Below are 12,235 nucleotides of genomic sequence, written 5' to 3' on the forward strand. Positions count from 1 at the left end.
CTGGAGACCTCTGCTCAGAGTGGTACTCCTGAAACATTCATTCATTCATTCATCCATTCAACAAACATTACTAAGCTTTTGCCACTGGACATGTGTCAGGTGCCTGGGTGGGGAAAGACAAATTCCCTAACAAACTTTTCTAATCTGTGTTCCTTAAGGCTTAGCTTAATGAACAATTATTGAGAGCCACTAGGTACCAAACCTGTCCACTTGGAGTTTCACAATAAGCCACCAAACATTTGCAGATCTGAAGAGTCCCACAGCATAGAAACCCTTGAACTGCGTTCAGGCACTCTTTTCCATTGATGTAACCATATAAAACTTTCTTCAAAGCCCTTCTAGGTGAGAGGGAGAGAGTTCTAATAATAAATATAAACTTCTTGCAAGAATTTGTGGGTGAAAAAGAAAACGTTGAGATGAGATAATAATTTGATCCTAAACAGGGACCATCTAATAGGGAAGGGGAAGGGTGGAGTTGGCTAATCAAAGCTTCTGGCTGAGTATAAAGGACCCAAAAGATAGAGCCAATGGAGGCTTTTTTTTAACCTTTCCTATTCTTTTCAACAATGGCCTCCACCTACCAGTGGTCCAGGACTGCACATAGAGCATCTTCCTTTTATAATCAACCCCTTATCACTCACAGATGCTTCCCCTTTCGAAGTCAAGGAATGGCTAACAACAAAGAAAAAAACAAGACAGTGATTTGGATATGTAAAAGGGAGCTTTTTTCGTGACTGATAAGTAAAGGCAGAGTGAGCACTGGGCAGGACCAAAATCCTGAGTTAAAAAAAAAAAAATTACAATGCATGATGGTTGTTATTCAACAGGACAAAAATAGGCCATTTGTACTCAAGTTGGAAATCTGCATTTTAGCAATAAATTCCAATGGTCTGGTTTAGAAATGAGTGTGTTATGCTGAATGGATGTTTCCAGTATAACAACAGTGACAAAGCCATTTGGTAGATTCCTCGTTTCTCTGGCAAGACATTATTATTATTGGCTTTAGGGAAACTTCTATTAATAGATGCCACAGTTCTCATGGCAGATTCATGAGCCTGTGATTCTCCTCTTAATAGTACTTTTGAGCATATTTTGAGCTAAAACAGGATTTCTTTTTTCCCTAACTAATTCAAAGTCAAAGCAAGGCACCCACGAGTGTTTTATTTAGAAGAGTATTAATGGAGCATCATTGCATTCCTATGGCTCATTTTTAATTAAATGATTAAAGGGGTAATGTGGAAATCAGAATTCAGCACTGTCTGCTGGGAGAATGAGCAGGCAGCCAGGGAGCCGGAGGACTGAGGCACCCCTGGACCAGACAACAGGAGCTTGGTGCTAAACCTGACTCTGCCCTAATTTTCTGGGAGACCACTCATCTGATCTCTCTGTCTATAGCAAAAAGAGGTGGTGCACAACAGTGGTCCCCAATCATTTCTGGTATTAGGACCCCTTTTAAGGACTAAAATATTTCATAAATCTCTACCTGATAGTGGTGTTTTGAAGCCCATAATGCTTGTACTTATTTTCATTCCATGACTCACAACAGCACCCACTTATATTTAAAAATTAATGATAACTATACTGGATATGTATGTTTATTTGGCCAACCAATAATGGCTCAGGTAAGATGTCTCCAGTAAGATGTCTTTCAGCTATTGCTTTCATTAAACCTTTGAACCTCTGTTTCTTGGAGAACAAGAATAATAGTCATAAAATTTGCCCATGCCTACTAGGAAAATAATTAGTTAAAAAAAATGTGACCTTGACAACATCGAGAAAACTTTCATCTTAAAGTATTATCCAAGACTAAAAGGAGTAAGTCATGAATCGAAGGTCACATAACAAATTTTGACCCTTTTTTTTTTAACACTCTGAATGGAATTTCCAATTTTGACTACTATAGACTTGTTTGGCTCCCAAAGGCTATTATTTTCTAGAGTAGGAGATGCAGGTAGATTAAGCATAAAGTTAAGAGAGAAATTAATTTTCTAATGCTTTGTCAATGACCCTAAACTAATTGCTATATAAACCAGGGGAAAAAATGCTTACCTCTGATGATTTTAGTTTAGATTACTTATTACTAATATCTGTATATGATAAGTATAATGACCTTTCTATTGGCTAGTATGGCTGTGAAAGGGGGGTTATCTGGCTCAGTCACCTTTTCCTTTTTTTGTTTTTGTTTTTTTTTTTCTTTTTCTTTTTTCCAATGCTAGAGATCAAACCCAAGAGTGCTCTACGCTAAGGTGTATACCCAGCCCCCTTAAAAAAAAAAAAAAAAACTACTTTCTTTCTTGAGACAATATCTCACTAAATTGTCCCAGATGACCTTGAACTTACAATCCTCCTGCCTTAGCCTCCTGAGTAACCAGGATTAGAGGTATACACCACTATGCCCAGCTCATATTTTCCTATCAAATAGTTACTATATATGCAAAGGCCAACAATTTCCAAAAATTAGTGACAAAAAGGCATTAATAACATTAATATCAAATGAAACTATTTTTATTACTTAGAAAGCCCTTTCATATATTGCTTTAGTCTTCTAATCTCAAATATCACCAAATTGTTGTAACTATACCACCTAAATAAGAGTTCCAATTGCTATAGAGCTAAACCAAAAAATTTTGACTTTATGTAGCCCCTGCTACAAGAAAAGTATGAAGGTTTATGTATAACAAAGTTGCATACTGTGAGATAGTAATAGAAGGTCATTTACACTTTGAGCATAAGAGAGAGGCTTGTCCCTTTAAAAAAAAAAATGATGACCTATAGTAATAAACTGGCCCGGGACACTCATAGACATTACAGGAAAATGACTAAGGAGCCAGACGTGAGCATCAGAAGACATTCAGGCAGGGAGGAAAGGGACATGTTCTATGGCAGCTTGACCTCAGGCAACTCTTTCCTAATGGCATTTCTTTGAATCCCATTGGCATCTCCGGGAACTGGCAGAATCTGAAAACAGAATATGGGAAGTAAAATTATAAACTTATATCTGGTTCTAAGGCTTTTTTCTTTTCTTTTACTTTTTTTTTCCTCCCCCAGAAACAGGAAACAATCTGCCCAGTCCTCCTTTCTGAGAGTTAGGGGTGAAACCTGGAGTGGACTCCACACCCCCTTACCTTGCAGGCCTAAATGGGAGCGACATCCGAAGGCCTCACTCACAGCTTCCCAGACAGAACAATGCCTCTAGTTTCAACCACATCATATCATGGTTGAAATGTTTTGATTAGTCACTTTAGTTTCATTTCTTTTTTTCATTAACGATAGCAATCTTAAAGGAGGAGTATATATGCCATCAACATCATAGGCTAAGCTATGTCCCCAACATATTCTTTGTATCCAAATTTCTAGTTAAAATGATTTCAAATCTAAAACTTCTACTCGTTGGTACGATTTCATCAACCACGGCCTTCCAGCTTATCTGAATCTCTCTGCATTTCCACCTAAGCACAAAGATACCCTTAATTACAGAATTTCAGAGATCTCATTTGAAGATCAGGAATTCAGCATTTTGTTTACTTAATTTTATTTTTTTACATGATTAGTTCTGAGATCATAACCAGAGGTCTTCTTTGTCAAAAAGGTATGACAATTGATTCTTCCAACGGGTTGCCAGGACAACCTTCTTCTTCTCAGCTAGGAGTTAATTGAGTGTCAATGTGGGTCTTCAGAAGAAAATGGCTAATTTTCAAGAGGAAAAAAATGGAACTCCAGATATAGACTAGAGCTGTCATTGAATTATCACTTGATCAGGACTGGCTTTTATGCCCTGCAAATATTTTATTTTTTCATATAATTTATTTTTTAACTGTATAAAAATGGAGCACAACTTTTCATTTCTCTGGTTGTACATGATGAAGGGTTGCACCATATGTGCACTCAGTCATACGTGTACTTAGGGTAATGATGTCCATCTCATTCCATCATTTTTCCTGCCTCTATGCCCCCTCTCCTCTCCTCTCTCCCCTTTGCCAGATCAAACCTACAAATATTTTGGAACACACCTATTGGGGAGAAAATGTATGTTTGAAGTACCTGGTCAGAATGGGTCACGCTTCTGTTTCATTTCTCCCTTCTTGATGAGACATCTGTGGAAAGGCCTGGGAAAACCTCTGGTGGAGGGGCTCAGACACGCCTCACAGCTGGCCCTGACTTAGGGCAACAGACTTAGCCTCACTTGACTCAGGCCCTAGCCATCAGTATTACCCATGAGGCACATTAACATCCACACCTTTTGTTCTAAATTTACTGTACCAAACTTTACCCAAAGAATTCCAGATTTGAAAATAATAAAAAGCAAAGGAGCGTAAGGCCCATTGTTAACCCAGAAGTGAGTCACTGCTGCAGAATTTCTTCTGTCTACTGATTAGACCGGATATGGGCTGGGCGGTGTAGCAGGAAAGGCTGCTGCTCTCTGTATGTGAGTTAATAGTCACAAAAGGTCACAATTTTAACATGTTAAAAACCAAATCTCTCTCCTGGGCATCTGAAGGGTTTTCTGGTTTTCCTTTTTTTTTTTTTTTTTTTCCCAACACACTGAAGCACTAGAAAATGGAAAAAACTAAACCCCTCCCACACACACACTTGAGTCTACCCCCCACAGGCACAGCTACGTGCTTCCCTGCATGGAAACTGAGATGACACTGATTTTTGGGTTTGGCAAGGCTAATGTGATATGAGATATCTGACATTTCTAGAAGGGGGAGTATATTTGAATCTTTTCTTCCCTGGCCAAACATAGCATTCATATTCTGTAACCACAAAAAAGTCAGAACCACACAGCCAACATCACTTTTGCAATTCAGGGAACCACTTTTTCCACAGCGTGGAAAGGGGCATAATTAACATGAACAAGTAATTTATAATCCAAACCAAATCATCTCTGAGAGTGAAAGTTGGCCCCATTAATAATCACACCAGGACAACAGAAGTGAACCATGAGGGCCCCAAGCAAACCCCAGAATGCACAATCAGCATAGTGTTAACTGCCACTGACAAAAAGAATCAGAAAAAGAATAGGCAGCATTTGCTTAGTAGTTAGTAAAGGACAGCCCCTCTGCTAAGTGATTTGTGGATTATCTCATTGAAGCCCTGCAAAATTTGAAATCTTATTAAGTAAACATTACTTGCCAGGCCAGTGGTTTCCAAACTTTTTTGTGAACAATGGAAAAAATTTTGCAGACAAAAATCTTCCACAAAGCACCAATGTGGAAAATCAATAAAAAGCTCAACTTCCCTGTTGAAAGCTGGGATTAGCAGCTAATCCTAAACACCCAACCTCCTCCTCCACCTTGCCAAAGCCCTCAGGTACCACTGTAGAGACTGGACTCCTGAGAGTGCTGCAAAACAGCCTGTGGCCAGACATTTGATAGGCTGTGAATTTCTAGTCCTCACAACTGAATGACATCTGTCATTAATGTCACTTTTTAAGTGAGAAAAGCCAGGCTGGGAAGAAATAAATGACTTGTCTAAAACCATATATCTAGCTGGGTATGGTGGTGCATGCCAACTGTAATCCCAGCCACTCAGGATGCTAAGGGAGGAGGATCACAAGTTCAGGGATAGCCTGGGCAACTTCACAAGACCCTGTCTCAAAAAAAGAAAAGGTGGGGATAAATTCAGTGATAAAGTGCCCTTGGGTTTAATCCCCAGTATAGATAGATAGATAGATAGATAGATAGATAGATAGATAGATAGATAAAATCAAACAACTACTAGATTAAAAACAAGAATTTATTTCTGAATCTGCTGGACTCCAAGGCCACTGCTTATCACTGCCTCCACTGTGACCATCTTCTAGGCTGACGAATATTTAGAAGCATATTTGGATCTTTCCATCTAGACTTGACCTGGGAAATCTTGTGTCTTCTGCCAGGCTGTTCTTAGCTCTCCAAGGCCTTCAGAGACCTCACCCCAGAGCTTCCTAACCAGACCTGTTTGATCAGAGAGTACCAAAGAGTAATAATAATATTAGAGTATATATTACTAGAGTATAGAGTATATACAGTATATATTATTAGAGTATATATTATATAGAGTGTATATTATATTACTCTATATAGAATATAGAGAGTATATATTATTAGAGTATATATTAGAGTATATTTATGAGCATGACTGTGTGCTAAACTATTTCAGATGGATTGCCCCTTTATTTCTCACAGTGCTAAGAGGTAGTACTTTTATTTGAATAGATCATTGTTTTGCAAATGGGAGAACTGAGCACTGCAGCTAGGAAGTGATGGAGTAGCTTTTGTCTTGAGGACAGTTTATGTTGTCCTTTACCTCTTAACACACTTTGGTGCCTTGGCATTACAAACCCTTTCAAACCCATAACCACTCCCAGCTAACTAGGGTTTCCATGTCATTTTTATTTGACCTTTTTTTTTTTTTTTAACTAATTCCTGCTCAATGATAGGTATTGTAGTGTACTGCATTTTACTTTCCAGGAAAACAGATTTGTACCTAAACAGGATACTTCAAGAAAGGACAATGCTTTAATATAATGTGTTGGGCATTCTGTCCGATGACAGTCTGGCTGTTGGGGCTTCATAACCTACTCCACTGAAACCACCAAGAAAATCATTTAAAATCTTAACCTTGGTGGAGTTTAAATGATAATGAAGGCCTCCAATTAATGCATCCTGGGATACTCTTCTGCTTTATTTTATTCCAGAGTTTATCTGTTCTCATGTTACATTAAAATATCATAGCCTGGAAAACCTACTTGACAGGTAGCCTACTTGACCTAGAACTAGTAAATGCTTGTTATTGTTGCAAATATGAAAAGATTATGCATTATTCTTACCCTTAAAGGATCTACAACTTAGTAGGAAACAATTTCAGATTGGGATGAGACAGTACATAACATGATACCAAATTGCTTATAATAAAGACCATACGTTGACCCTCTCTTTTTCTATTATGGTATAAATGACTTAGATAAGATGTAAGACATCCTTGTCAAATGTCTTGAAAATGCAATTTTAGAAGTGAGAAATAAAAGACTAATATATGGAAGGACAGAAATAATGATTCCGTACACGAGAACATCATGCTCAGAACAAGAACTAACAAGTTGAAATTAGCACGGACAAATAGAAAGCCCTGCATTTAGTTTTGAAAATTCAATAGTGCAAGTACAGGATGGGAGAGAGATATAATTTTCACATTCAAAAAAACCCTGCTGACTTTTTAATTAACTTAAACTTTCATTCAATATCTGGCTCTGTGGATCTTGTCTCACCTGATGCACCTGCAAAAGCAAACTCATAGATCTATAATGTGTTCCTCAAGGGGGTGAATATGCCGGCCGACTAGATATTATCAGGAGAAGAGACAACATTCTAAGAAGGTTATATTTGGTAAAATAACCTATAGAAGAAGGAGACTAGATTGGTGAGTGACAGGGAAACCAGGCTGTACAGAAATATTGAGTAACCACAGGATGTTTAGTCTAGAGAAGAAAAGATTATGGGACTTTGATGGTTGTTTTCCAGCATTTAGAGAGCTATTGTGTGACTACAAGGGGAACCTTAAGACATTTCTGGGTTATTTCAGTTGGACCAATGGGGTGAAAGTTAGAGAGGGACGGGATATTTTGATATCTTCAAGAGCATTTCTGCCAGTCTCAGAACGTTTCAGTGGAAACTGGCTGACCATCTGTCATATTAACTGTTTCCTTCTGGGAAAGCTAGATTTTGTCAATAATGGAATGCATGCCAATTCCTTCATTTTTATTTTCCAAATGAAGTTGGTAGGGCTTCTCATATACCTTCCTGAAGCCTTCAGATCTGCAAGAATTTTGCTTGCCTAGAACTAATGAGTGTTTTCCCATCTCTCCCACCTTCACTGGCTAAAACAACTTTGACTTAGTTAATAGAATGTCATAGAAAATCTGTTTGAACCATTAAAACACACTGCTGACCCACTTAGGGTAAAATGGTTATTGAGACCTACCCTGTGTGTCTGTTCATCCACCAGTGGGACATGTAGATACTGGTGTTGACTAGGATATACAAGAAAGGGAAAACCGTGCCTCAAAGGGAGGTAAATGGTAAAAGAATATTCACAGACCAGAATCTAAGAGATGGAGCACATACAAAGTCCATTCAAGGCAGGAGTAGTGGATCCCTGAGCCTTGCAAATGCCAGAGGAAGGGAGGGGCCCCCAGCTCCCTGGAGCTGATCTATATTTACTGTGGTTGTGTCTCCCAAGTTTCACAGTCCAGTCCAACATCTTCCGGACACCTGCTGTTTTTAGGTGTGCCCAGATGTCATCATAAAGCTAACAAAAGAAAGAGCACATCCTCAGCTGGCCATTTCTGTTGTCAACTTCTGACCAAGGAACACTTGGTCAACAAGATGTGGTTCTAGGGCCTGGGACTGTTTGTAGCTCAGTGGTAGAGCGTTTGCACATGTGAGGCACTGGGTTCGATCCTCAGCACCACATAAAAATACATAAATAAAGATATTGTGTCCATCTACAAATTTTAAAAAATGTAGTTCTAGGGAAAGTGACAGAAGAAATAGGTCTGCCAATAAGCTGCTGTCACTCAATACTATAAATTTACTTCTTCAATTCTTGCCAAATACATCATGTTGGCATCGTGTTGAACCTGGGTGAAGAATCGGTCTTTAGTTTAGAAGGGTGAAGTCTCACCTATTTGATATTTACAGAGGCTGACAAGTAAACATAAATCCAAGACCAGTTTTAGTCATTACTATTAACCCGAGGTCAGATTACAATGAGGTAATGTATCTAGTTTTTAAGTTGAAGTGCTCAAACGATCTGAAAATTATTTTGAATGATACCGACAGCCACCGAGGAAAAACTGTCTAAAACATAGAATTAAACTAAAATATAAAATTAGTTGTACGCCTGCAGAGTTACAGAGACTTTGCAGGACTTTAAACAGTTACAAACAATAACTCTGCTATTCATTGAGCAGGAAAAATATGTCAGCTTTATATCAGTGATTACTCTGTCAAGCTAAAGGGCCATCATTATAAGGAGAAAGTGTGGTGTAAATATTGTATAAAGAAGCAGGATGAAGTCAACTGCCTTCCACTAATTCAGTGATGAAGGGGATGCTGAGCAGCTAGTGATAAGTATGGTCACAACAAAGGAAAAATCAAGAGCCAGATCCCCTTTTCCAGTTCATCTAAGGACCCGCCACTATTGTGCTTAGGTGCCCAGTACACCCAAAGGTTTCCTTCTAGCATACTCAAATAAGCCATTCTGCAGTAGTCTTTCCTTTTACTCATAGAAAAAGCAGCATTTCACAGCTGAGTTGTTTGGTTACCCTATTTCAATCAGTTTCAATCTATTTTAACAAAAGATGAATGATAAGGTCCCCATGAATAACACTCTAGCTATAACTTACTGTTACTTTCTTGCTTTAACAGAGGAGGAAACTGAGGTGCAAAAGGCTTTAAGGAATTTGTGCACACTCACACAGCTAAGAATTGGCAGAGGATGGACTTGAACTCAGCTTGGCTGGTTCCAAAGTCCAAGTATTTAACTTATAAAGCTATAACACCTCCTCAGTAATGGAACTTAGATAAAATTTAAAATGAACCACATGCCTAATATACAAGACACTGTATTAAGCCCTTTATATATACAGTCATATATTGCTTAATGATGGGAATGCATTCTAAGAAATGTGTTATTAGGTGATGTTGTTGTGCAAACAACATAGAGTGTACTTACCCAAACCTGGATGGCATAGCCTCTTGCACACCTGGACTACATGACACCTGGACTACATGACATTTATATATTTATTTGCATATAATATATAACTATATTTATATATTTCTATCACATATAAAAATATAAATTTATAAAATATAAATATATAAATAAATATAATGGATTATTGCTCCTAGGGTCATAATGATCAAAACATGAGATTAAATCAAGCACTAGAGAAAATTATGTAATCAAAAGATGCAGTAAACATGAGATGTGTGAATCTGCTGCTGGCATCACATGGCATAAGGTTTTATAGTTAAGTGTTTTATATAAGCAGAAGGAGTATATGCTAAAATAATAATAAAAAGTATAGTACAGCAAATATTTATTTAAATATTTAAATCATTTATTATCATTAAGTATTACATACTGTACATAATTTTACATGCTCTATGTTTGAATGACAGGCAGCACAGTAGGTTTGCTCACACTGGCAACACACAAACACACAGGTAATGCATCACGCTACAAGGTGATTGTGCAGTGCATGATTGTATCAACATAGGAATCCCACAAATTAGGACATTTGGACACAGGTAGAAGGGATAATAAAAGAATCATTAGATGGAACTATTCTGTGTGTCTTTGGCATAACATCCTAGCTTGAATATAGTCTCTGGGTTACAAGATTGCAGGATGTTAGCAAAATGAAATTTTTTTGTCATTCTTTCTTTGCAGGGGTGGAATGGTACAAACCAGTGAGCAGTATGAATTTTTACATCATGCTCTCTGCCTGTACGAGAGCAGACTTTCAGCAGAAACTGTCCAGTGATTCCTGGGAGACTCTCCTGATCATCAATCTCTGGGGTGATTAATCAAATCACCCACTTGAGGCTTCTCTAAGAAGCTTCCTGCAATGGAAGGAAAGCTGCTCTGAAGCCAACCTGTGGCATGGATCATGGAAGACTTGGCAATGTGTTCAAGATTGCCAGCCCTTTGTGTATATGAATGCATTTGTAAGCACCCCCCAAATTATTCTAAAGGTCCTATGCTGATGGAGGTATGATACATTTCTCACACAGCCTAAGGTGGATTTTGTTTTGTCTGTGTTGTCTATCTGACACACAGAACGTGTGTATGTAATATTCAGTGGTATCTGTCATCAAGGGATGACTAGAAGAGCTGCTAAAGAAATCATTATTGTGTGTTTAGATGCTTTAATGTTTGCAGAGTCTGTCTTGTGAATGGACTGTCAGCTGTTCAACTGTTCCTGTTTTAAGTGCTATTACCTATCTCAGTTACTGGAATCTTGCTGCTAAAGTCGCAAGTGATTGATAATGGATTTTTAACAAATAAGTTTTTGTTTATGGAAAAAAATCAAAAGCAGTTACTATTTTATATGGAAATGTGTCTTGATAATATTATCTATTAAATGTGTATTTATAGTACTTCCCATCAATTACAGAGCACAATGATTGTCATTGGATATATATGTACTTACTCTATTTCCCATTAGGCATAGAGGTGTGTCCTGCTCCAGAATTCTATCCACTATATTTCTACATTGTGAATTGTTTTACTTCCAAAGGGAAAAACAAATTTGTAGCAACTAGAAAACATCACGAATTTAATCCTTGTCTCTCTTTTACTAAGAAGGGAGTATTGAATATGCTGTCTACCTGGAATCTCTCCTAATTAAAGGCAGATGCCTTTGGGGATGTTGTAGCCACTCCCAATTCCAGAGGTTCTTCAAAAGGATGCTGCCATGTATGTCCTTACATTTCTGAAAGGTTTGAATCTTCAAGAGACAAATGAAATTAAAATAACTACACTCAGCAAACACCTAGATGTTCCGCTCAAAAATGAGTTTTTAATGCAGCGATGTTGACTTTGTTTCATACTGCCAATAAACTACTCTTAATACTAAATATTGAGTAAAGTATATTCTTTTTATTTTATTTTTTTTTTCTCTACTGGGAGAAAGGCCATTATCTGGTAGGGGAAGCCTGAAGTAGATAATGTGATGAGTTTAAATTTAGTCTCTGCATCTCCCCAGTGGAGATGACTCTCTTGAAATGGAATATTGTCATCACTTGAGAGATAATGATCCAGAAGTGCCATCATTATGTGGTTTTCCTCATCGACTCCCAGCATATCATTATACAAACAGTACATGTTTATGTCTTTATATTACTTGTCGTGGACCCTCGTAAATTACATGGTTTATGTATATTCAACAGAATCGCATCACCTGAAAAGATGTAATGTTGCAAAGGCACTCAATTACCTACAATCACAATTCTTTTTCTTCCCTCTTGAGGTTAAGAAGTAGTCATGTGCCAAAGGGACCGTAGGTGAAGACTTAAGGAGGTATATTCTGCTCCTGGAGGCTAGATCTACATTTAAAAAAGAGAGAGGTGATCATAATCCCTCCTTTCTAAGGAAACAGACAAAAGGACACTGGTGTAAAACTTCCCCAAACAATTCAATTGGAGGAAGTGCTCGTCACTGACTTTTCCCCTCACCATGA

The 12,235-nt window shown here is 37.9% G+C and overlaps 1 protein-coding gene across 2 annotated transcripts in view; it reads left to right on the forward strand.

The window, feature by feature from the left end:
- Ptprr (protein tyrosine phosphatase receptor type R) overlaps positions 1 to 11,633 on the forward strand; it is a 262,896-nt gene extending 251,263 nt beyond the window's left edge. For both annotated transcript variants that reach the window (XM_027928323.2, XM_071609161.1), the window contains one exon: positions 10,444 to 11,633. In XM_027928323.2, the coding sequence (XP_027784124.2) occupies positions 10,444 to 10,537 (94 nt within the window). In that variant the 3' untranslated portion in view covers positions 10,538 to 11,633. The remainder of the gene's footprint in view (positions 1 to 10,443) is intronic.
- The last annotated feature ends 602 nt before the right edge of the window (positions 11,634 to 12,235 follow it).

Source organism: Marmota flaviventris, chromosome 3 (genome assembly GCF_047511675.1).
Source record: "Marmota flaviventris isolate mMarFla1 chromosome 3, mMarFla1.hap1, whole genome shotgun sequence".
NCBI lineage: Eukaryota > Metazoa > Chordata > Mammalia > Rodentia > Sciuridae > Marmota > Marmota flaviventris.